Source organism: Anticarsia gemmatalis, chromosome 9 (genome assembly GCF_050436995.1).
Source record: "Anticarsia gemmatalis isolate Benzon Research Colony breed Stoneville strain chromosome 9, ilAntGemm2 primary, whole genome shotgun sequence".
Lineage (NCBI taxonomy): Eukaryota > Metazoa > Arthropoda > Insecta > Lepidoptera > Erebidae > Anticarsia > Anticarsia gemmatalis.
This window is the reverse complement of record NC_134753.1, coordinates 8323169-8349848: the sequence shown is the minus strand read 5'-3', so window position 1 is coordinate 8349848 and position 26680 is coordinate 8323169. Positions and strand designations below refer to the sequence as shown.

The 26680-nt window shown below is 35.9% G+C and overlaps 4 protein-coding genes across 5 annotated transcripts; 1 reads left to right on the top strand and 3 right to left on the bottom strand.

Moving 5' to 3' along the window:
• Nucleotides 1-864: 864 nt before the first annotated feature.
• Nucleotides 865-6678, bottom strand: Rab3-GAP (Rab3 GTPase activating protein). Its single transcript, XM_076118628.1, has 9 exons — nucleotides 6460-6678; nucleotides 6165-6376; nucleotides 5841-6090; nucleotides 5551-5722; nucleotides 4869-5018; nucleotides 4525-4777; nucleotides 1907-4441; nucleotides 1426-1623; nucleotides 865-1349 (listed from the first exon to the last, which is right to left on the bottom strand). Exons 1-9 carry the CDS (start codon nucleotides 6539-6541, stop codon nucleotides 1173-1175), a joined length of 4029 nt encoding a protein of 1342 aa, XP_075974743.1. The 5' UTR covers nucleotides 6542-6678; the 3' UTR covers nucleotides 865-1172.
• Nucleotides 6679-6945: 267 nt separating this feature from the next.
• On the top strand, nucleotides 6946-12536 carry LOC142975659 (uncharacterized). Its single transcript, XM_076118646.1, has 3 exons — nucleotides 6946-7085; nucleotides 7412-7708; nucleotides 8540-12536. The coding sequence occupies exons 2-3, from the start codon at nucleotides 7489-7491 to the stop codon at nucleotides 9877-9879; spliced, it is 1560 nt and encodes a 519-aa protein (XP_075974761.1). The 5' UTR covers nucleotides 6946-7085; nucleotides 7412-7488; the 3' UTR covers nucleotides 9880-12536.
• A 505-nt stretch (nucleotides 12537-13041) lies between these two features.
• Nucleotides 13042-19067, bottom strand: LOC142975666 (uncharacterized). 2 transcript variants are annotated; one of them, XM_076118654.1, is made up of 7 exons: nucleotides 18909-19067; nucleotides 17056-17289; nucleotides 16655-16774; nucleotides 16180-16315; nucleotides 15409-15593; nucleotides 14348-14428; nucleotides 13042-13299 (listed from the first exon to the last, which is right to left on the bottom strand). In XM_076118654.1, the coding sequence occupies exons 1-7, from the start codon at nucleotides 18967-18969 to the stop codon at nucleotides 13217-13219; spliced, it is 900 nt and encodes a 299-aa protein (XP_075974769.1). In that variant the 5' UTR covers nucleotides 18970-19067; the 3' UTR covers nucleotides 13042-13216. The 2 variants fall into 2 exon arrangements, with proteins under 2 accessions (XP_075974769.1, XP_075974770.1); XM_076118655.1 differs by lacking the exon at nucleotides 14348-14428.
• A 1184-nt stretch (nucleotides 19068-20251) lies between these two features.
• On the bottom strand, nucleotides 20252-26522 carry Sec6 (Exocyst complex component Sec6). Its single transcript, XM_076118635.1, has 11 exons — nucleotides 26219-26522; nucleotides 25882-26030; nucleotides 25413-25608; nucleotides 24883-25137; nucleotides 24412-24693; nucleotides 23992-24174; nucleotides 23597-23755; nucleotides 23158-23265; nucleotides 22694-22873; nucleotides 21619-22011; nucleotides 20252-21163 (listed from the first exon to the last, which is right to left on the bottom strand). Exons 1-11 carry the CDS (start codon nucleotides 26309-26311, stop codon nucleotides 20915-20917), a joined length of 2247 nt encoding a protein of 748 aa, XP_075974750.1. The 5' UTR covers nucleotides 26312-26522; the 3' UTR covers nucleotides 20252-20914.
• Nucleotides 26523-26680: the final 158 nt, after the last annotated feature.

Genomic DNA, 26680 nt, shown 5'->3' with positions numbered 1-26680 from the left:
CGATTTGTAGTACTATGCTATACTGTTTTCACACCGGCTTAACGACTAACATTTTAAGTAGCGTTCATGCCTACAGCTGCTTACATACCAAAAAAAACCTACCTACTAGTTACTACCACGGCCACCATCCCGTAAAAATAAATGTGACGGAACCAAATCGGGTTTTAATAAAGAGGGCCCTACCTACCTGTGCTGTAATAGCGGACTGTGGTCAAAGTTAAACAAATAAACAGTTTGCGCGACTAATTAAATCACGAGTACCTACATAACACACCCCACAGAGTAATTTTACTGGTTTAGGCATTTACCTGCCTATTTTCTGTTAATAAGCCCTTTTTCTCTACGATGCCTCTCTAACTACTACTTAAGAAAACTGAATTTTGATACCAATTTACCAGCGTTTTTCATGATCAAAACAAGGATTTCGATATTTTTCATCAGACCCATAGATATCAGATTGAATAAGGAAATTAAAATCTTCACTAACCCCTAATGTTGTTTGTCTTAGTCGCAAACGAATAATACTATCTCATAAAATTAAAAATTTTAATGTAACATTTCCGGCCGGTCAAGTTGGAGCCTGATGAGACTCGGAATCACCTCCTTGCCGCTAACTGGCGCGGCGTCTGCAGGCAGTCACATGCTTACAAACTTTTCATCATTTCAATTTTCTGGTTTGACTCTTTGTTTTAAAATAAAACACGATGATTCTCTTCATAATAATATATTAGGTATTTAATTCATAACTTTTAAACTCTCGCGTTGCATGTTTATTGTATAATAGAATACGGGAATTAACGCGGAAATAAATGCCTAACGTTTCGGCGCAGGTTGCACTCGCCGTGGTCGCAGGCTGACTGGACCACGACCACGGCGAGTGCAACCTGCGCCGAAACGTTAGGCATTTATTTCCGCGTTAATTCCCGTATTCTATTATACATTAAGGTATTTTATTGTAATGTAGGCAATCACAATGCTTTCTCATGATCCAATGGTTTACTCTACCTAGTTGATCTACCTACCAACCAACTTATAAATCCTCTTTTACCAGAATGGGTACGTACTGCCAGGTATCGCAAACAAGATATATGATCCCTCAATCAACATTCACAAACAAAATAAAAAATTGGCCCACGGGAAAGCATTAAACAATTGTACATCTGAGTTTCAGCTTACAACTTTCGCCTTATCAATACATCGCAACTCTCTATAAATAGGTCTATTAATTTTATGTTTTGAATGTTTGTGTCATTGTTTTTGGCTCTCTTATCCATTTGTGAAAGTACTTTTTGGAGTACCATTTTGGTGGTTGTCAGTGATGGATGGGCTGGTATCGAAGTGTCGAGCTCCTATAAAGAAAATGCAAATGATCAGGTAATCATTTCAAAATAAATTCGACCCAAATCAAACAATCTATACACTCACCGTTATACGAATGCGCTTGAAAAGTTGTGGAGGCAATGAAACTATCCATTCCGGTTGATTGCTGGAATGTTCTAGATCCCTTTTAAATCTTTGTGTTGTTATAGCTATTAAAGGTGGAAGAATCACTTCAGGTTCTTCTACTAGGCCAATTAAATTTTCAGCTACTAAGTCATATCCAAGGTGATATAACGAAATGACCTGTAAAAAATATAATAAAGATATTAAAAACAGTTTTTTTTTAAATAAAAAATGTATCTGCCCCTGATAACGACTCGGAAAGCGAATCGTAACCATATCGCCTTTTCTTCCTGCTGATGTAGCTTCTTAACACAACGAGAAACCGAAAAGTAGAGTGCTCAAGGACTTTGATAAAAAAACCCAAGCGTGAATTCTTGAGCTTGACCCGAGCGAACCGGAGTTCATGCAAAGCAAGCCTATCCACTCTGATTGATGGGGTAACCATATGGTTACTAACTCATACCTGCTGACGTTTTACGAAATCGCCATCAATGTTCCACAGCTCGGCAAGTAGAGTGATTTTTTCTATCCAAGTTAGACATTCTTCACAATCGTAAGTAATGTAAGGAACATCACTTTCTGATGAGTTGATTGTTTCCACAGCTGCCCTAATTAGTTTTGTTATGAACTTCATTCTAGGGTTTCTCAGTTTGTCTGAAGCTTTCATATTTATTTCTCTGCTAACCATGTTGCCTGCCAAAGCCTCTAATACGTATTGATAGTCAATATCGTACAGATTGTCCAGTGGTTTGGACATCTTAACATTAAAGTGGCACATGTAATATACAGTGCACGATATTTGATGATTTAAATTTAGTATATTATTGTTAACATTTTTTGTTTCTTGCGCAACTTCTACTAAGGAGGGGGTGCTCTCATCCCAAATCTTCTCAAATATTATTTTATTTTTCTTTTGAGTAACGGAAGTATTAGAGCAACTCAGAAATTCATCCAAATATTTTGTAGTAGTATCAAGGAAATGCATCATACTTGTACTGTCAAAGCCAACATCTTGAAGACACAGTGGATCTTTAGGTAATCTACCGACTTTATTGACTAAGCGGCAGCTCATTTCGAAGATATGTTTGATATAAGTAGACCATATAATAGAAAACAAACCTAATCTTATGTGCAAGTTTCTGATACATTCTAGACATCGTAGAACTGTTTTAAGATATTCACAGTTTTGCATAGATTTTTGCCATGCCATAGCATATTCCCAGCACATGTTCGCTATTATGTAATCAGAGGAAGTACTTAACGGAAACTGCTGACGTAAAAGAGACAGCCACTTAAATATCTTAGGATTTTCGTCGACATAGAACCGATTATTTTCTATGAAAAGATAATCAGAATCATCCTCATCATTAGATTCGGGTTCTTCTGTACAAAGGCTAGAATATTTCTCGATTAATTCATTAGCCACGACAGCTTCTGGTACTACTCCCATACCACACAACCATTTCGCTATTAATTCTGTCACAGAACCTTTCCCTCTCGTATATATGTACTTGAGATTGATGTTGAACTCACTCATTTGCAGTCGCTGAAGTGATGTGCTTGCGAAAGAATCTTTGAACATAAGAATAATACTAAGAATTGATATGTCTTCTAATTTTCCGATCAATATACCCCATTTAGCATTTTCTTTTGTAACAGACTCCCAGATATCTTCTTCTTTCTCCTGACATTTAGCTTCGAACATTTTGCTAACAGATTTACAAGCCATTGCTACTATCATGCTTCTAAGAGGGCAGGACATGTCTACGAGCAGATCACGGATATCTTGCCACCACGGCGATGTCTCGTTGTAAGCTATACAAGTGGCGTCTTCTGTAACGTTGCATAAATAGTATAAAACCTTGATAAACTTCTCAATAAGTTCTATGCTTATTTCTTCCAAAGGCATATCCATTAAATGCATAATTAATAGTTTTACAATTTCTTTCGGATCCAAGTTGCAGTCTCTGACAAAGGTAGTCAGTGCAGTAACGTCAGTAATTTTAAATATGGATTTAAATGTAATGCAGGCGAGATTACTGATTTTCTCTGATGAAGCATCAGATTTCAAGGAAATGTATTTTAGTTTTTCATCTAATTTAAAGCACGATATAAATTCTTTGTAAGTGCTAGTACTACTATCCGCAAATGTAACTCTGGCGTGATGAGGTTCTTTATAATTATTTTCTTGAGCGAGAGTCAACAATCTCTCTAGTATACAATTGTCATCTTCTAAAAGTTCAAAATGCAAAGGTTGACCAGCTTCCTCTAACGGGGTATCTGGATCTGCACTCTCTGTTATTACTTCTTCATTTGGAGTGTTTAGAAATGTTCGTATTTTATCCATTAAATTCTGCATATCGTCAGTGTCATCGCTATTAATGTTTCTGAAGAATAACGTAACTAATGCGAGATTCGCAAAATAGTTTTTAATTTCGAGATCTTGAAGGTTGACTTTATCATCTTCAATACTATCCCAAAATACATCTACGCAAGCCATCACTAGTTTTGGTGACACTTCATATTTTCTCACCATTAAATCTAAGAAATGCTTTTTTAGATCCAACGTTTTCAGTTCTGATGCTTTTGTAATCAATTCATCAACATAATCTGCACAAGTAGATGGCTTTTTTAATAGTTCGCGTAAGTCTCTCAGAGCATGCAAGTCTTTGGATCGTTGCGAATGTTCTCCTTCCAATGCGTAATAAAATGGTATGGTAAACTTTTTTAACTTTCCATCTGGATCTATCAAAACACATTGGAATTCTGGTAAATTAAGCTTCTTGTATGAATAATTCTTTTCTGCACCAACTAAACCACATGTATTGTATAAAAGGAGGCCGTTTTTTGTAGCGGTAAATGCGGCCACTCGGTTTCCTCTTTGCATTAATCTAATATCAATCAGGCCTTTTTTGGGATTGTATATAATCAAAAAAATTGCTCTTTTTAATTCCTTAACCACTGAGAGCTGTGGTTTCTTGTCATCTACTTCAAAAATCTGTAAAATAAATACACGAACAATGTAAATATTGGTTCCGAGATTCATGGTAATGTAAAACCTTGTAATTGAAAAATACGAACTTGAACAAATGCACACTGGGCATCTCTATAGCCTTTAAAGAGTCTGATCAAATGCCCTCGTGTGACATCAAGAACGGCGACTCGGCCAAAGTTATCAACGATTGCGGCAAGACGGCGGTCAGGTGAAACAGCAACGACGTTCCCATGTCGCTGCCCATCATAGAATCCATTACGCATCGACAAGTTTTCAGATCGTACTAGTGGCTCACTTGCTGCTACTGAATTATCTTGGTTCCCGCCTCCTAACCAGCCCCTGCACATAACAGAAATATTCTTTCAAATTAGGACCAAGGTTTCAAGAAATGCTTTTGGGAAAATTCTTCAAGTAAGTGGTTGTTACTTACGGGAGAGCTGATTTTATTTTATTTGCAACCGCTCTTGCAACATCCTGTAATGGTGGTGCTGTTCCACCTTCTAAAGCGTAATGGAAACCAACATAGGGTTTGGAACCTGCTCCAAGAATTAATGTGTTAACTGGTGGAACAGATCGGTACCTATAAAAAAGGGAACATAAAACTGAAACTTTAAATTTAATTGTATTGTTTTAGTGATATACTTATAATGTATTGCTATACAGGCTCTCTTTAGGCTCTCAAGTATGAAGGTCTAAGTGTTGACATATTTCAATATAAAAAAATCGATTTGCCATATTCATTAAAAAACTTTGAGATCATTTATAAAATTCGCTATCATACTATATACCTTGCCATAATCAATGAGGAAGAACTAAAAATATATGTGTCAAATCTTATTGCAACTTAGCAGTAGTAGTTAAAAACCAGATGCTTGTTTTGACAACTGTGACCATCATCCTGTTTAAAGATAAGTTTGCTTATAATATATTTAGCATTTTCTTTTGAGAAAATAAACTGAACTCTGGGTCAACATCATTTAGCGCTAAAACCACAAATGCTTAAATATTCAAAATACAATTTACACTGGACTAACCCACTATGCAAACTTACCCCAATACAATATAATATTATTGTCCTTCACTAAATCAATTGCCAAACAAGTAATATTTACCATACATCATAGCCCCCATAAGTGGACGCTGCTAAAAGATGATCGTAGGTATTTTTTAGGTCTAGTCCAACTACAGCAGCATCATTGATAGTTTCCTGGTCAGAAAACATCCACTTGCGTATATTAATATTGCGACTGTCCACAGAATATTCATCCTGCATACCAGCCCGCACTATAAAATCAAACATTTAATTCTAATTTACAATAAATATATGATGAAAATGCTACCTAGTATTAGGTGTAGTAAGAATAAAATAATAAATTTATCCATCAAATAAAACAGAACTTACCTTTGGCTAGTTGAGCTTTAGCATTTCGTAGCACCTGAAACAGGCTAGAGCCAGATATAATACACTCACAACTTTGAAACAGTATGTGTACATCATCTGGCAAAGTCCCATATGTTCCTGTGTGGCAAGAGATTTTCAACACAGGTTTGTCCTCTAATTTTTCAAGTAATAATAAGTGCCCTGTGTTGGTGTAAAATCCAACACTACCATTCTTAAATCCAACAATAATGCAAAACCAATCTGGGCCATTCTGTAAATTAAATGAAACAGAATTAGGCATATTTTATTTATGTAGTTTTATCAAATATTGTTTACTGTACCTACCTGAGAAGATTGTTGTGATGGACATATGGGTAAAGCCAAAACAAATGTTATGTCTGATGATAAAGTTCCACTCCATGATATCAGAAATGTATTACTGTCTGTTGAACTAATCCATTGATTAGTTAACAAACAAAGACGACTTTTGTACCCAACTGCTAATAAATTACTGCAAGATGATAATGATATAGCACAAAGAGGTAACCAATTTGAATCTGTAATAAAATGAAAATGTAGAAACATATTGTACATACAACTAGTTTTATAAATTAAAAATGTCTTTGATTAAGATATTCACCTTCTTTGTCCGATATAAACAAGGCCCTCCCTAAACTAGATATATCCCCACAGTCCGCTATTTGTTCGACTTGGCACGACATTTTTTTTCTGGAAAAAGCATATAATGCTTATCATCAAAAGCTAATTAGGCAATTGTTTGCTTTATATAGCACCATTATTTAATTAATGGAAAGGTAAATATCAGCTTTGCCTTGTAGGTATTTATTTCTGTTTGACATTTATTCCTATTGACTGATTGACAGGCGCTGTCATTGACACGAAGTGTGACCAATGTCATATCCCAAGCATGCATGAAAACCAAAAAATCCTGCCTAATAATTTTGTAATGTGCGCGCTCCAAATATGTAGCGTGCAGGTTTTTAACAATTTCACAAATCCCGCGGAGTGAGCACATGTAATACCGTAACGTTCGAGATGGTAAAATTTTCCAGAAATACCGATACCTCGTTACTCGAGATCGTACCGAGATTACAAACACTAGTTGGTCACACTGATACCCACTCTGTGGTATTAAATATTATCGCTTGAAATTGTTTCAATTTCTTTCATGGAAATTAATAATTATGTGTTTGGATGGTGAAATACTACAATTTGTGTATACGCGAGATCGCAATTAAATTTTAAGTAAGAACTTTGTTGATAATATTTGGGTTATCACTGCTTATAGTAAAATGAAATTACGTGTTGTCAAATGAACATGAAGTGTTTACATAGTGTGAAAAATATTTTGTTATTATATTCAAAAATTTGTTAAACAAGTTACTTTAAATTGAAATAAATACATAGATAGATATCAATAGGTACATTTATGTAATGAAAAGTATAGACTTCTTTATCTCGTGATTTATGTAAACACGGCGCATAGTAATAATTGCTTACACCTGATTCTCTCATGGTCTGAAGACATATTTTCAGCATTATTGAATAACAAAAGTTGACTTTTGTTCCAGATTGTGTGCACTGTAATCTATGGTGGCAGCTATTTCAGATAGCTAGATATATTTGAAACTAAGTTAATTGAAATGTGATGGGGTGTTTACATAGTAAAAAGGAGACAACTGATCAACATCCTAATGTGTTTCGTGTTGTAAACATTGACGAGTATGGGGCAGAACTATGTTCCGGCCAATTGGAGATTACGGAAAACGATATTATTTTGTATAGAGAGGGAAGGGAATCTACAGTTTGGCCATTACATTCACTGAGGAGATATGGATTTGAAAATGGTGTATTTAGCTTCGAATCAGGTAACTGATCACCATTTGTTATTGTTATTCTGAGCTATTAGTATTAAGCTTTGTTCTTTTGGACCAGTTGAAATTCAAAACATATTTTTATGTTGAATAGTCAGTTTATTGAGGAAAACCATAATAATATGCTATGACAAATGGGATAAATAAATTAATAAATTTAACCCATTAAAGTAACACTGCTGGGCAAGGGTCTCTTCCTGTAATGAGAGAAGGGTTAGACCTTGAGTCCACCACCCTGGCCAAGTGTGGTTTAGGGACTTTGCACACCTTCAAGAACTTTTTTAAAGAACTCCCTGGCATGCAAGGTTGCATCATGATGTTTTCCTTTACTGTTGGAACAAGTGATATTTATGTCTATTACACACATAACTTTAAAAAGTCATTGGTGTGTTGCCTTGGGTTCAAACCTGCAACAACTTGTGTGGGCAGTAACAACTTATACCACTTGGCAATTGTGGAAATTAAGTTTGAGTTGACAAAGTCACAGGCATAATAAGTGATTTTCTAAGCATTTGGTTTTAAAATTCCAACACTAAGACAAATAATTATCACAATAATTTATACACCTTTTTGGAGGACTAAATTAAATCTTTTCTTTACTAGGAACATTCATGTAAATTTTGGCCACAACTAGCAAACATTTACTAATAAGCTTATAAACATTTATAGTCTGTTCCTAAATAAAATTATCAAAGTATAAATGTACATAGGATAAATCATGGGTGATCTGTCAAATATGAGGCTCTTAAAACCAAACAGTAAAAAGTCAACAGTTATTAATAAAATAGCTGTATTATTGTATATATTTTTTTTTGTTTTTCACAGGTAGAAGATGTGATACTGGTGAAGGCATATATGCATTTAGATGTCGCAGAGCTTCTTTATTATTCAGGACACTGCAGCAACAAATTCTTTTGAAAAATGTGATACACGATTCTGTACCATATCCAGTATCAAGACTCACACCCTCTCCACAAGGAAGGCAAACATTGCAAGCCAGTGTTGTCCACCGGTCTTCCATAGATAATGGCCAGGCCAACAACATTCGGCCAGTGGTTAACAATAATATTCCACCAACATTAACAGATTCTGGTGTTCCAAGGAATGTTAATCAGTCACCAAGATCACCTTCAAGTGCAGACATATTAGAAGTGATGCCTTTGTATCCAAGATCACAAAGTAGTACCAGTCAAGTCACAAATGTGTACCAATTAAGAGATTTTAAAAGAGAACATAACAACAACCAGAGTGAACCACCTGTTGAAACTAGCCATGTTTACTCAAATGACTTAATCAAGGATCTTGCTATACTAAGAAATACCTTGCGGGAAAAGGCAGCTTTGAATTCATTGAGGGATCAAGAGGATTCTAACCGGGTCCTTGAATTAAAATACTTAAATGGAGGTGTTTCAAATAATCAAACAAATAATAATCCTCTTTCACCAACATTGAGCACAGCCAGTGAACATTATGCACAGTTGAGTTTAGATCAACAGCCACACACAGACACCCAACAAACAGTTAGATTATATATGAACATTGCACCCAGTGAAGCAAATGTCCCAGAGTCTAATAAGAGTGATGTTGTACCTACTACTCCTCTGACACCTAAACAAATGGAATATTGTAATTTAACTGTTGGTAACAAGGCCGAAATAAATGCGTATGCCAATTTATCACTGGGTGAACTAGGAGAAAATTTAAAGCAAATACTAAATTTTTCTTCAGAGTACAACCTAAAATTCTCGGAATCTGAATTTGCCTCTATGTCACCTGTAGAAGAAATTGAAGTAAATTATGCAATACTTGATATTGATTCTAACAAGGAAGCTTTTAAACCCTCGAGGGATATATCTTCTGAAAGTCACTTCTCTAATAACTCCAAAAGTGATGGAGCCACTCAAAGTGTGTACCAGTCGCGTGGACGACTTGTATCCCAGTGCAGCGTGGAGAGGCCAATGGTCCCTAATACATCGTCTGCGGCGCCTGCTGCTGCCATAGGTTACACAACAATTGACTTTGATAAAACTGTTGCATTGACATCCGTCGCCGCCGGGGAAGAAATACCCGTAGGTCTTGAAGGCTCACGAAAAACAAGACACAATTCGTGCAATATTATATGCGGTAGTGGCAGCCCAGGAAATAACGAAAAAAACAAAAATTGACAAATGTTTATTCGGCGGACTCGTCATAATTAATATTATTGATGACACCAGGCTCAATTCATACATTACAAAATGAGCTGAAGAATAATGCTCTTATTTACTGGAAATCTGCAACCTGGTTGTATATTGTACCTATTGAGAGAAAGACTTATGAAACAAAGGCCAATGACAGTTTTTAATAATAGAAATTCATTTATATTAGTGCCATTGATTTATCTACTAGGTTATTATTACAACAGGAGCCAAAGTGGGCTAGTGATTAATATTAAAATGTGTCACTAATGGAAAAACAACCTTACATTATTTGTTATGATGCTGTGTATTCATGTGTAGTTCCTAAAGTATGTAAATGTAATTTTAAAATAACTAATTGCATGCTTTTACCAAAGTAGAGATATACCAAATGAACATCAATTCAAGCCAAAACCAAGTGTCATACAACATTCAACTAGCTAGTACTTAAGAATGAAAATGGGACGCGCTTGTAATTTATTTTTGCAAACACTATATTTCTGATACTTGAGAATAGAGGTTGGCTAAGGTCTTTTACATACATGAAATGTGTTTTTTAGAGGTGTATAACTATAGCTGAATACGTCTATTTTACTGTTGAAGCCCATGATGTCATATATGATTTCGCCCAAATGACATGGCTAGCTCGGATTGAGTGCCATGGGGAAGTCCAAATTTTCGCTTATTTTATCTAGCATCATATAATTTATAGGCTAGTATAGTAAGTTATCCTTGACGATGATGATGTTCCAACGTCTGTTTATCGGTCTGTCTAAATAAAGTAGACCACAAATGTAGCATGTTAATTTGACTTCTAAAAAACACCCTTTCTATGAACACACAATGTGGATGGCAGCCTAGTATCGCCTGGCTACATAATAAATTGCCTTGTGTTCGTATGTTGTGCGATGTTGAGTGATAGCGTAGCGGTTAAATAACATGTGGGGATACGATTCTCTGTACGTACAGAAATGTTGATAATTTATACTTACACGTTGTTCTGATCCATGATTACGCCGACTTAATGTCGATTAGCAATTACTATACTTGCATTGAACAACGAATGAGTTTCCGTGCATAGAAGATATATATCATAAAATAAACTTCAGGTAGCTCCCACTGACATGATATTTACCTGGTAATGTCAGCAGTGGATAAATATTACAATTTGATTATTTACACAAATATTTATAATATGTACCTATAGAACAACTATGATGTTAAGTAATCCCTAAAAGTGGATTGTTAGTTAAGAAATCTACATTTAATGTGAGCCGAGACAATGTTATAGTTATTTTGCCATTATAAGTGGCAGTGTAGAGTTATAAATTTGTTTACTTTGTATATACATACTTACCTAATCATAATTATAGAATGTGTGGCTGCTTTAGAGTGTAATATTTGTTAGTCATTTACTTGACTGATGTGTGAAGCACACTGTATAAGACTCAAAGACTCATCGTTTCATCCTTTTGGAGAGTTTATCAACTTTCCTAAAAACTTTTTAATTTATTATCTTTAAAATGATGTGCCACATGCACTACAAAAATTTGAGAAAATGTGTCAAAATCGCATATTTAGTCGGCCTGGTCTAAAACAAAAAAGAACTCAACTGCAAGAATTCTAAGCATCATTAAAGATATCCGAAACGGTGAGTCTTAATCTAAGTTAAATCTAATCAGAATATAGTAAGGACAGTCCAGACTATGCCTACATTTTTTGGACAACTGTCTGCCTAACTCCCATTGTTCCATCTATGATGTTTTTATTTTGAAGCCAATTATAATGCCTGGGAAATGTGTATAATAAGTGTAAACAGGCAAGGCATTATGTTTAAATAAATATCAAATTTAATTTTAAGGCTTTATAAATAATCTTAAAAGACTATTAGTGTTTTGTAACTAAAAAAAATATCTTAGACTGATGTTTCTCGAGCAAAGTAGTAACAAATTGATGTGGCATGCAGTAGGAGGACTATGTACATTGTATATAATATACTATATACTTGCTATACTTGTAACTTTGTAAGAGTAGGTGTAAAATAAGAGGCTAAGAAACCAAAGACCTGATTTGTCCTGTAAATACTACATGGCTCAAAATCAAACAAAGCTTCCATTTTATTATTTGCCAATTAAGCATAAGTTAAAGAAATGTCTTATACATTCACAATACGTACGTACAAACGCAGCACACGATCGTTAAACATTTAAATTTGATTGAAACATGCCATTAAAAGTAAGTAGGTTCCTAGACTAATCTATATTAGGCATGTAGTAGGCATTTGCATGCATTATCGACAAATAACATATTATTATTTAAGTATAAACATTGACATGTAAATGATATTTTTTATTTAATAATATTCGTGTAAACCTGTATACCTACCTACTCTGTAAGAATAAGGTGTCAAAATAAAAAAAGTACATAAATATATTGTGCATAATTATACATTAGCTCAATAAATTATAATAATCGTTATTTATAAAGTATTTGAGAGTTTTAATCTATTTTCTATATTTATTTATAATAAACTTTGCTACCTTGGCTTTTACACGGCAAGTCTAAAATTATCTTAAACCAAAAGATCCTTTCGCCGCCATCGGTTAAAATACTCATTTGTTACATCTTCATTCTCGCAATGGGCTGTCTGCTGTATTTCATTACGCGCTGGAAGAAGTTAGTAATTGACAGTTTTCCTAACGTAATATCCCCTAGCATATGCATGTAGAATTGTATAAATATAAAATCACTAAAATGTCGCTAATGTTGTAAGTGTAGGCAGAGGTGTATGAATATATTGGCGTTTCGGCATGAACCTATTGGTATACCAGGTACAATCGAAATCAAAAGTAAATTTAAGGTAAGCAGCGTTCTGTATGTGGGCGGGTCTAGTGCCACTTTCCGGGGACGTTACCAAACTCAGAGCTACTATTGAGAAATATTTATCTATAAATTAAAAAAGATCAAAAGCACTTTGCCCGACACGGGAATCGAACCCGAGACCGGGCAGCACACGGAAACATTACCGACCGCCCAACACAAGCAGTAATTAATAGTATACCTAGTATTATTTAAAATTAATACAGCTACTGATCTGTGGCTCACCAAAAAAAACAAAGGTTGGGAGGTTGTTAGGAACTACTAGGGTGATCACTTTCAATAAAAAATATTTTATTAGTAACAGTAGATTTGATTTATAATGTAAATTGCAATAATATTTAAATTATTTACTAGATAAAGCTTATAAAAATTAACGCTTAGTTATATAGTAACATATTCTTATAGTAATATAGTCACATTATTAGTATCACATATTAGAGGAAACTCAAAGTGTATCTTGCAGATGTGTGAGGAGGACAGCAATCGTGAGCAGTACCCACGAACAATGGAGCTGAACGCCGTCGTCACCTGGAAAGTAAACCAAGTCATGTTAATTTAGAAAATAACAAACAAATAAGTCCTTATGACATGAGGGATGCGTGTCACAATATACATGTAGGTAGGTACTTCTTGAGACGAATCGGGTAGCGGCTTCAACGCTTTTATTTTGTCTTAAGTCACGCAAGGTAATATGATTTTAAACTCACTTAAAGTAAGTATTAACACCTGCTCATCACTATACTAATAGGTCAGTTGGTATCTAATTATTGGTTAGATTAGTTCTACAATAGAAAGCGTCAAAAAGCTGTTCTTAACACACAAGACTATGCAGCCAGTAAATTAGTTGACACTTAACTAAGTGCGATATAAATTACTTAAATATGACTTCGTTTTGTTTAAGCTGAAATAAAAAAAAGGAGTGCGAAATCCAAACGCAACCTTAAAAATCAATTTGGATATTAAACACTGTACAGCTTAAGTTAGTTAGGTAAACATTAACGGCTCCAAGTCATATTTAAGTTAATTAAATAGTAAATATTTACTTACATACAGAATTATAACAAAAAAGTTGATTAAGTAGGCACAACTGAGCGTGGCCATAATTCGGTAGTTAGGCACCGGTGATAAGTAGGTAGGTAGGTACCTAGGTGTCAAACTTATATGTCAGCAGACAACAGTCACAAGTAGGTATACCATAACTGATTAAATAACCACTCCGCCCCAGAACATGTACGCCCATACATACGGGTGTATAAAGTTGGTTAAAGTACATATTATTAACAAACAAGGTACATGGACGTAGCCAGGATATCCGGATAGGTAATATATGATAAATAAGTATAGTAAAATTTACATATTATTAAAAAGAATAAATAAAGATGAATATATAAAATGAACGTTGGATATTATAAAATCATTTTGTCATCATATTTATAACAAATACTGTAAAACTGTTAAAACAATTGAAAGAATACGCAGATTGAGTTAATAATATAATTGATATTATGTTTGCTTTTGCAGATTGGTGTAGATAAGTGTGTCGGTATCACGGTGACGGTACCTAATAGTGACTTACTGGGATTTTGCAAAGACTCTGGCGTAGCTTCCGGCTCTGTCGTGTCCTCAGGCATCTCTGTAGTGGACTGCGTGTCGCAGCCTGGCGTCGACCATGACCAATAACCAATGCGTTAGTATACAGACAACACAAACTCAGGTGGCGCACACACTTGCTGAACTCTGAGAAATCCGATCTACTACAGTAAGTTGCAAGTACACATAGAATCTACAATATACTGAATATATTATATTATTGTGACACTGAAAGTCTGTAGGTTACATACTGCTCTTTGAATTTATAGTTACCTATGTTAGTAATTACCTCTGTGTCATGAAGATGAGGCTGAACAGTATCCAATTTTTTTAAGGAATGGGGAGATATGATTTTTTGGTGGAGCTTGAAATTTCAAATGGTTGTTGCTTGGCCAGCTTTGTAAGTAGCCCAAAATCTTTCTGACTCGAACGTATCGAATATGACCAAACAGTAGGCTAGGCTAGGGGTAGGTACAATTTCCAGCAAATTTTACCAGTCACTTTAAGGATATAGATCAATTTAAATGGCATTATAAAAGCGAAATGCTGTTACTTCTTCATGCTTTTCTTTTTGTAACATAGTTTGTATGAATATGATTGTTTAGTTCAATGATAGATGCACCTGATAGTTATTATTTCAACAATTACATCATTGCTCGCTCACATTACTTAAATTATTGAACAACGTGAAGACGTTCCAAAGCCAACACGAGTGTGCCATTAAGCGAATTTCGATGCACAACTTTATACCTACAAACTTAACATACTTAATTAGATTTCAACATAAACAATAAGTACGCAAATTGTGTCCACAACCACACAGATTATTCATGACAATCAAACAGGCGCGAACTTAAAAGGTAAGTAGATACCTAGCTAAAAAATATAAGTATCTAAAAAAAGTATTTTTAAAAATGTAGATCGTCATTTAAATGTTGACTGATTGCCACGAATTTTCTTTGCCAATGGAGCCTGCATATTACTTTAAATTACGACGTACCTAGTGTACCTACCCATTACGTGGTATTTGATTGTTTAGCATCATACCTGCAGGTACAAATGTCTTGACATCGACATACGGTGGGTGTGCGATGTTCGTGTCTGAGTAAAAGATCTCGCAGCGAACTTCACTCTCCTCCATGTCGTCGGTGCTGAGCGTGGTGTTCGCGTAAACAGAGTAGAGGCCGTTGCTGTCAACGTCTTCGATGATCGTCGTCATGTTGATTTCATGTCTGTAATAACGATTGAAATATTGTGTCTCAACATATTCGTAATCCATACTAATACTATGAACGTGAAAGTCTATTTGTCTGTCTCGTCGCATCTTAACAGCTAAACCGATTTTTAGGAAAATAACCTGATTATTCAGACCCTTGTAGCCAGGTTGAATAATAAAAATGTATGACTATTGACTGCTCATCCCGAAATTATATTCCTTATCGAGGCAACAGGCTATATCTATACTTAATATTATAAAGCTGAAGAGTTTGTTTGTTTGAACGCGCCAATCTCAGGATTTACTGGTCCGATTTGAAAAATTCTTTCAGTGTTAGATAGTCCATTTATCGAGGAAGGCTATAGGCCATAACATCACGCTAGAGCCATTAGGAGCGAAGTAGCAACGAGAAATGTTACAAAAAGCGGGGAAAATTATGATCCATTCTCTATTAGGTGACGCAAGCGGAGTTGAACTAGTGATTTATAAACGGCAAAATGTGGCTATATTTTACACATTTCTACTTGCACAATCAAACTATCCGATGTAACAAACATCACATATGAAAGAAAAACAAAGCTTGTGTATAAAATCATACCCACCCATTAATCGTGACGCTGAGTTCTGGTTTAGGCGCTACGTCATCTGCTTGGCATTCCACTAGTAACAAGTTATCTTTCCTGTCGTCTTCTCCGACTTCTACCTCAGAAACATTTACTGTAGGCCCTGTGCCCATATCTGAAAATAATTAGATGTTTTATTTGACTGAGTAAAGTAATGATAGATATATAGGGGTACATAGGGTTTTGCCCAACAGTGGGCCGATGCGGCTAGCAGTAACAATAACAGGTGTGGGAAAATGTTCTACAAGAAAATTTTTGCCCTCTGGGTATTGTACCACTTCGAATATTACAAAATCTGCTGAGGTAGCTTCATCCTCGAAGTCATCCTACAAATCTATTCGATTAAAAATAAGTATATTATGTAGGTGAATTGTACATTGATTCTTACATTATAGACCTAACTATCATTATATTATACAGAGTATTGATCATCTTTATTAGAAGCATAACTTACGGAATACAATCAATTTATCGTGTTGTCGAACTTCTTCGATGTTCCACACTTCACACTCATATCTTCCTGAATCCACAGGGCTGACATCAGTTAGTACGATGGTATCATTTTCTTTTATTTCTGAAAGGTATATGTTTGATTATGACGAGTCCATTGTCTAATCTTTGCGCTCCAAATGCACTGGAGTAATCCCTGTTTATAGGTTGTTGCATTATGCAGTAGAAGTAGCCTTAAACCTTGAAATTTAACACTATAATAATATGTAAACCTAGTAGGTAATCTAGACAATATTATTAGTCCAATATAGGTAATTGACTTGTTATTTTTCGGAATTACCGTCGCGCTTTTTTGCAGGAATCACCTCAGTGCATCTTATTACGGTAACAAGCGAAGAAAATCACCTATTTTGCTAGAATTATCGTGATGGATGGACTCGGCGGGTTGGCCCGCTATTCTCTGATAGATCTGTTTCCTGTCGTCACTCGACGATGACTCCGGCGTCCACCACCATTTGACAAACAGCGCAGCTTCCGTCTCCCCTGCCCCTAACTCGTACTGACACCGTAATTCTGCATCATTTCCAATTTCAACCGCCTTCGGAACCACAAATTCTTTTATTGATAGCTGGCGACTACCTGTCGATCATTAAGGTATTGTTAGCGAAAAAATCAAGACATTCATGCACTAGTTGCCTAGCTATTCTAATTAAAATAAATCTCAATACACTAACTCGTTAGTAGTGCAATTTAATGACTACAACTTTAGTAAACAGTCGATGTCCGTAACAACAGCAAGAACAAAACAAATTTTCTTGTATTTATTTACCGTTCAGTTTGGCTCATGTTCAATATTTAAAAGCGTTTTTTGTCATTAGTTGTACCTTCGATACCTCTCAATGTGTTGGACCTATACCTTCATGAGGAACACCTAGGGTGGACAATAAATCTGTGTTACCAACGATTTACGACTTAGGGTTATTACGATGGATCACGATATATTTTTAGTAACAATATTGCTCATCATTTTAGTATCGTACCAAGCTAATAGTAATAGTCGACCCACGCTAGCAATTTTTATATTAGAAGACAAAACACCAAAGTGTCGTTAAAGGTACTCGGTATGTATTTGTATAGCTATTATAATATAGCAGAGCTTGATGTTTGCATGGAGGAGAGTACAAACATACTTATAGCAATGTAAACAATTCGGGCTGATGCACTTCATTTAAAAGCGGCTAACTAACTTCCGGACATAACGCCTCAACGAGGTCGATTGCCCATTTGGTTCAGATGTTATTTCCTAATGTTTAAATTTTCATCCATTACTTCATGAAAATTCTATAAATAATTTACTATGGGAAATTAGGTCATATCCCAATGAATAAGCGACTATCTTGGCTAACCTTGAGGCGGTCCGGGAATGTTAAAAATACCACCGCGACCAGAGCGCACGCGGTGTGGGTCGACGTTATTCGAACTATTCGATAAAATACCTATTCCAACCATCTTCACCGGCTATTGTCTTGTCCTGTATAATCTATGCGAAATGTCTTATCCTTAAATCTACGCCCAGCTTATAATACAATCTGATTTAACTATCAACTACCTAAATATTAGAAGACATCTGCTCAACTATTAGTTGCGTATTATAGCGCGCACAATAGCAAATTGCATATAAAAGTTTCTCTTCCTGTGGTGTTATGATTGGGTGAGTCATGTGAAATAGAACAGGGATCCGAACATCCTATTGTATCGAGCACATGAGATCCCTATCTTCTAACTGATATATCGTTATCGCACCTGAACACTAAGTATATTTGCTTAACAAACTACCCTACATGCTCACGTGCCTTCAGGAAACACTACTTATTAGACAATCATTTTAAGTAATTATTTTTATTCATACCTATAGGTAAATGATATGAATATTTGAGAGAGGTTTAAAATGTAGAACATCTTATTTGTGATTCATTTTATTACACCGAGTTGTTTTTTGTGTATTGTTTGAACCTAATTTGGTCTAATAATATGAGTAGAGAAGCACAAACGACACTTAGTTACATCTTTACCAGTCTTTGAAACTATACCGTTACTAGATATACTAAAGTGTACCCAAACAAAACATAAATTAAAAAATCACTGCCTGTCAAATTTTGATGATGTGAAACTTATTTGTGGAATCCATTGTAATTAATTGAAGTGGTCGCACTGTGTGGCACGTGAAGTAAGGTGGCATAGAACTCCGAGTCGCTCACCTGCCACTAGGCACAGGAGCAAGGAGCATGCGCGCAGTAGCGCGGTACTTGTGGCCGACATCGCGTGTGGCGTGAGCGAGGCGCGTGAGATGCGACTGAACGTCGCGACTCGCCGCCCGCCCTTCGAACCATCAATTGGCCTTGAGTCAGCGCGAGGTAACCACACTAAATTGTACTGAATGATACTTGTAGTTCGATGTGAAGAAGCGCAGCGCAGGAGGTATGCTCATTGTTGTGTCAACTACGTTGTGTACAGTGTACACTGTACTCTGTAGACAGTTAGCAGCCGCCAGTTGACATGTACACTTACGTACTTATGCCAACGTACACCTCACTAATCTTATAAGGATTGTTCTATTTACGTTACATAACATTGATTTAAACAACCTTATAGAGGCACAATATAATAAATGAATAGAAAAAAATAACTTTTTGTTTACAATAGCCACTTAGCTATTTATAGAAAACATTGAATTCGACGGGCATAAACAGAATTCTTAAGAAACTTTTGATGAAATCTGCAATTGAACAAAATGTATGGTTTCAAGAGTTTAACTAATAAAACATATCAACAGATGGATTGAAAAATAATAAGTGTAGAATAAAATTAATATCTCTATTTATTATTACTCGAATATAGGCACGTGGTATAGTTAGCGCTTCGCCGCGTCGCTTCGTATTAGTATTTTATCGTTTCTATACTAGCATTCGTAATGCAGTTAATGACATTTTGGCATTGAACATTCAGTTTATTTATGTAAGTAATGTACTATTGCCGCATATAACATCTAAGCTACTGTACGAAACCACCCTTTATTAATATTAAGAAACTGAAAACATACTTACTTAAAATGTGATTGTGTTTTATTTGTATGTGCTTGTAAAAAACAACAGTCAAATCATAGGAGTCAACACTTGAAATGTATATGTATTTCATGAGATATTACGGACAGGTAATTTAACTACATCGTCATGAATTGGTAATAAGCTAATTAAGAGATATGAAGATCCAAACGCGCGATATATGAAAACGTGAATTGTTAATCGGAAATTAGTTTCATATTGTGCAGTTAGAGGCGCTGATATCGCCTGATATTTGTAATTTTTTTGTTGATTTTTGAAAGAAGGATGAAGTAGGATGTAGATTTGTTGTTATTTTGAAATATTTTTAGATTAATGCAGACTGTTTACACTTCCCGACACGGTCCAATAAGATAAAGTCGTAAAGTAGATAAAATATGATCAGTCATTTTTAACTGACCATTTTCTTTCGGCACATATACTTACATAGATAAATAGTATTTGATATGAATAATAGTTATGCAGAACTGAAAACAAACGTATTCTTGTATAAAATATATATTAGGTATAATATAACAATCATTACCTACATATGTGCACAAATAGTATACTTATAAATAAGTGATTTTTATATATTGGGCAGTACAGGGACATCTGAAACCTAGATAAGTCTTGTTACCTTTTTCTATTATATTTAAACTGGTTTTTAATTTCCCTGTACTGCCTTAATATTTAAAATAAATAAAACTGTTTAATTTTAATAAATAAAGTATAATCGTGATGTATTTCGGAACCCAGCTGGCTACTATTCTATAATAAAATAATATATTTTTTTGCAATGTTAGAATAGTCTATGACTGGTCTCACATTTGATTCAAATAGGGACTGATTTATTACTAAGTAACGTCTTTAATGATGCCTATATAAACCTATGATAATACTATGCCTAGCTGATGTAAAATATATTAGGTTGGGGAAAAAGTCTTTTCGTATTACCTATAGTATGTATGAACTTGTAATAAAATCTGTTTGGCTTCAAGAATCACAATGATTACACGGTTCATTAGGTTTCTTTCAGTGAGCTCGTACCCAAATATCGAGCTTTTTTGTGTAGAGAAAATATTTTATTACAAGTTCATACATACTATATTGCGAAAAGACTTTCCTCGACCTAATAATACAACATTTACTGAGTACAAGGGTAGTTACAAGTTAAAGTGTGAGAGCAGCCGGTCGCTGAAGGTGATGTGCTTGAAGAGCGAGGGGTGCGAGTTGGCGCGGGGCGGCGGGCGCGAGGCCAGCGCGATGGCCACGGTGTCCTTGAGGCGCGCGCGCGGCACGTCCCCGCGCAGCCACACCAGGCGCCACAGCTGCTCCTCCGACATGTCGCCGCACTTTGCCACCACGCTGTGCAGGTCCAGCGACAGCATCTCGATGTCCTGGCACCGCAGCACCTACCACACACGACTCATTTAATTTCTCTCCACAACCGGTTATCAGAAATACAAAGAGGTAGAATTCCAGAAAATTGTTTAAATGAACCACGTTTTGCATTCAAACAATCTGTCATCTAGTTTGATAACTAACACTAACTTTGAGATTAACGTAGATTAAAGCTGCCCGTCCACTGAGTCGCAATCGTAACGTACCGATCTTAAAGATTTGTTGCTTTGTATTAATTTCTATGGTTCCGCGTCCACTAGATCAACATCTCGGCGCCACAGAAATAAATACAAAGTGACAAATCCTTTCGTTCTGTATGCTCTGATTCCGACGCAGTGGACGCGCAGCTTTACAGTTCACACTTTATCAACAGTTATTAGTTGATCTAACTTATAACTAAACTATAGACAATTCCATCAACTAACTTAGTTTTGAAAAATATTAAACTAGGCTTTAAAAAGCTTACCTCAGCAAGAGTGTTGATAACTTCAAACGGCCAGTCGACATTGACACCTTCCGGCGCAATTTTTTTGAAGAACGACCTTATTTGATTGGCTTCTTTCACTATTTTAGTGGCTGCGACTTGAGCTTCCTCCACATTCCTGAACGCCACTTTCTTCGACAGCATTGCCGTTATATATTTCTTATACACCAGATTCTGAGCTTCATTGATCACATACTCAAAGTTCTTGTCTCTCAAATGGTTGTAGTCTTGGAAGTAGTCGTCTAGAGTAATACAAATAGTATCCACGGGTATCGTGGAGGATAACCACTTGGTCGTGAAGAGGTCCTCGAAATGTATTTCTAGATCTAGGAAGGCTTCCTCGAGAAGGAACTGGGCTGCTTCGTCTCGTAAACTCTAAAAATGAGTATAAATGTTATGATCTTTGATCTAAGCGTTATATTTAATACATATCATCCTCTGTGATACCTGAAGGCAAGGACAGAGATGTATGACTAACATTCCATGTAATAGGGGGTCTATTGCCATATAGTGGGCACATAATTACACGCCTGACTACTATTGAGAATATTCATATATTATAGCTTAAAAATACCATTACCAAACGGTAACGGTACGGGGTAAAACTACCCCGTTATCGAATCTCTGTACTACCGTCCAGATCACACGGGTCAAGCATCTGTCTGCAGTCTGCTCGTCATCAAAAAAAAAAATGGTTGAATATATTTGCATATGCAGAGCAGTGATTGTCGAGTGGGATAAGTTAACAGTTGCCACGCAAGTGGTCGCAGGTTCGAACCCGAGGCAACACACCAATGACTTTTCGAAGTTATGTGTGTATTAGAAATAATTATCACATGCTCCAACGGTGAAGGAAAACATCGTGAGGAAACCTTGCATGCCTAAAATTTGTTTGATACATTTATTGAGGGCATGCAAAGTCCTCAACCCGCACTTGGTCAGCGTGGTGGACTCAAGGCCTAACCCCTCCCTCATTACGGGAGGAGACCCTTGTCCAGCAGCGGGACAGTAATGGATTAAATTTATTTATTATATTATATTTGTGTGAGTGACTGACCTGGAATGTATTGAGCATCTTGTCGAAGTTAGCCTCGGCGGGCGGGTCGTGGCGCGCGGGCGGCCAGTGGCGCGCCTGCGTCTGCTGCGCGAGGCGCACCATCTGCTCGCTGTTGTTGACGATCGTGATCATGTGGTGCGTGAAGTACGCCACGCGGGACCGGTCCGCGAAGTGCGCGTTCTACAACATCATTACTTGTATCAATTCCTTTTTATAATTTAGCATTAAATGAATATTTGTATCAATACATTTGAATTAAAAAAAAAAGATAGATAAAGCATGCAAAAGTTATAAATGCGAAGATTTATTGTCTGTTAGCCTTTCACGGCTGGACTAATGAACCGATTTTCTTGAAATTTTGAATGAACACAGGTAAAGACCTAGGATCAAATACAATAAACAGCAGGCTGTTTAGAGGAAAAAGGTAATAAATGTGCTTCTTTTCATTATATTAAAAAACTTACCTTAAACTGTATAACTCCGTCTCTATACATATTCCCGTAGCGTGTAACTTGTTCGACACTAAGCAGCAACGCCTTGAACGTTATCTCTTTACTTATAGTTTCAGTAACCTAGAACAAATTACATCTATAAAGTTAAACAGCTTTTCTTTACTTGAAAAACTTATAAAATAAGTGATATTGAGATACTGATAATGCTATTATATAAGGTCTGTTGAGCAGTCAATAAATACTGGATTGTCTGCTCACTTAGTTTTTTTTTAAATAATCAAATATATGTATACTAGCAGAACATCTTATGAGGAGCAAAACTTTTCCTAAATACTTTGAAGTACCAACGGACACACAAAAATACGTAAACACTCGACGTAAAATACACGAAATGTTAGATGACTGAAATGATGAGGTGTCACTTATATCATGGTGAATTAGCAAATCGTACCTGCAAGTTCTGATCGATCATCTGGAAGATAATGACGGGCGCATGCGTGTGGTATGCGTTGGAGTGCGGCTCCACGTCGGGCGCGCGCTGCCCCGCCCACTCCGCGCGCTCTGATTCCAACGTCTTCTCCATCCATTCCATATAGTTTGACTCCATTTTCTGGAATATATATTTTTTTAGATTTTCGGAATTATGCGGTATTGTTCAAACAATTCATTTATAACTTTATCAGGTTATTTTACTATTATCTATGTTAAATATCTAACTATGATGATATTCGATAAATTACTTCTTTTTGAAAGACAGTTTCAGGGTTTCACCAATAAAGCTTTAAAATTATCGCCCACCTAGCGCAGAAACTACTGCTAAGTACTATTAAAAACTATTAAACTGACCTGTAAATATTCGTCCTGCAACTTCTGCATAGTCTCCTTGCTGAGTAGTGGAGGTAATGTAGATACATCTATGGTCAACTCTGTACTACCCATTAATTCGTTCCCAGGGTATGTGTTCAGAATCCAAGACAATAATGTTACATACTCATTGCCTTCAATACCATTGGTAACTACATCTTGAAGCTGAAACCGTGAAAAACGATTTGAATTATTAGGGAAAGTAGACAACAAACCACCTTGCGAGTTCAAAAAGCCTACTTAGTGGGTTTGTTAGCAGCAAAAGTGTTAATAAATATTGAAGATGATTTAACAAAACAGAATTTCAGAATCCTACTGTTTCAAAAATAAACGTAAATATATTCTATTTATCAATTTATCAAATATGCAGTATTGAAAATAATAAAATTGAGATATACTTACACTGGCAGATAAACAAATGTGATACATATTAACGTATTTGTTCACAATATCGTAGTGTGGCGGGAAGCATGGAACACATAGCGTTTTTACAACTCGTAAATCTTCTAATATAAGTTGTCTGGTAAGTTCTAAGTATCGTACAAGCCACAGTTTGTTGTCTTCACGTTCGTCCACACGAGTTCCTTCAATGCGCTGAGCAACAGCACATTCCAATACTTCGAAGGCCTTAGCGCGCCAGTTTTTTGGTCGGCCTGGAGGCATGAAACCAGTTTGGCTTTGTTGCTGTAATAGATCACATACATAAACAAAAACATAGCAAGTTCTTCGATTTTCAGTATCATATAGGTCAGAAGGAATGATTATTTTACGAAACATGTGGCACAGACAGTTTCTATATAAAAATCTTATTTAGCTAATTTCAGAAAAAATTCTGGTTGCAGTCAAAGTAAAAGTTAACAAAAAAAATGATACCTGTAAAGCCATTTGATCTCTTTTCTCTTCTCTCTCTATGATTCTGAGTGCAGTTACTATAACAGTAGGCTCTTTACGGACTGTGTTTAATGTTCTAGCAAGAATTAGCTTGATTTGTTTTTCCAGGAGATTAGATACCAGTTCTACATCCTCAAAATAGGCTTTCAACATAATTTTATCATGAGATGATTGATTTGGCAGTCTGTGCAGTTCATATAGAAGATCATCTCTTGAGTTTTCTAAATCATTGAGGCACTGAAATCAAAATTATTTACAATAAGAGTAGTTTACCAAAATTATCAGTCAAAACTGTTACATATTATGTTACATAGGTACAAGCAAATGTTCAAACAACACTCAGTTCTAATTGCACTCTTCAACTTATTGATACACATCAAAGTATCAGAAACTGTTTGAGAATTAAGTGTTAATACAAATCTCATTTTCTTTGAGTATGTAACCAAAAGCCTTGACATCAAATGAGATCCATTATCACCTATGAACAAATGCCTATAGAAAGATAATCTTACTTGATGGGCATGAAGTAACTTTCCTTCCCCTATCCACTGTTTAGTCTTTGCAACACTCTCTGGCACAGTGAATATGTGTTTGAGGCTGTCCATAGCAGTAACATACTGTGAATGTCGCGAGTCCTCCTCTCTCACTGCTTGAAGTGAGGCCACTAGTGGAGGGACACTTTTCAACAGTTCTTCTAACTCATCCATTCTAGAGAAAAAAAAAACAACATACATTAACGAGATTAGATGAGAACAATTATTTATTGCACCTCTGGCTCATTTATATGAGCATTAAATAAGACTTAAATAAAAAATAAATTTAACATTGATGTCCTACTGCTGGGCAAGGGTCTCCTCCCATAATAAAGGAGGGTTTAGGCCTTGAGTCCACCACTCTGGCCAATTGCGAGTTGGGGACTTCAACTTGGGGAAATATAAGACTTACTTGAACAAAAGATAACGGTACCATTGTAATGCTTACTTTAAGCTCACTTGCTGAACATCATCCAGGCATTCTTGTAACTGCCGCAGTCCCACACTCACACCATCCAGTTTTCCCTGAACTGCTGACTTTAACTGTGCTTCTATTGACGCTTTCTTATGTGTTATTCGTTTCTTGTAGTGTTCAACCTATAAATAAGTTCCACCATAAGTCATAAGTCATATAAATACCTTTCGACTCTAAACACATTGATTTATTCTAAATAGACTAAGAAATAATAGATTAGACATAGTTAAACAGAAGAATTAGGGTAACGCCCCTCATTTATCTGAATTATTTGAAGTAATGTAATGATTAAATAGAAAATTATGCTAACCTTTTCCAGCTGTCCTGGTCGCTGCATCATGTTCATGACCATTTTTTCGGCTGCCGCTTTCGCTTCATCTTCTATTTCGTCCATCGTACTCATTTTTATAAAGTAACTTGTGGGTCACTATCGGTGTTATTCAATGCCACCAAATCAACAGCTTGTGCCTTTTCGAGTAGATTGTTTTAATTACGCTTTTAACTTCAGCTATTAAAAGTTTTTAGCCATAGGCATTGTGATTATTTCTAGAGTGGAGTATTACAGATACTCAGGAAATTTTCTAATGGTTTGTTGATATTATTCTAAGTGTTACAGCTTTTTGACATTGAAATATGATGGTGACAGAGATGACAATGATGACATCAGATGTTTTTTTTTATTTGGCTGGCAATGGGATCAATGCCCATGCAGCCTCATCAATACTCATCGTCGTACCTATGCTACGTAGGTACTCGAATTAGCAGGAATCTA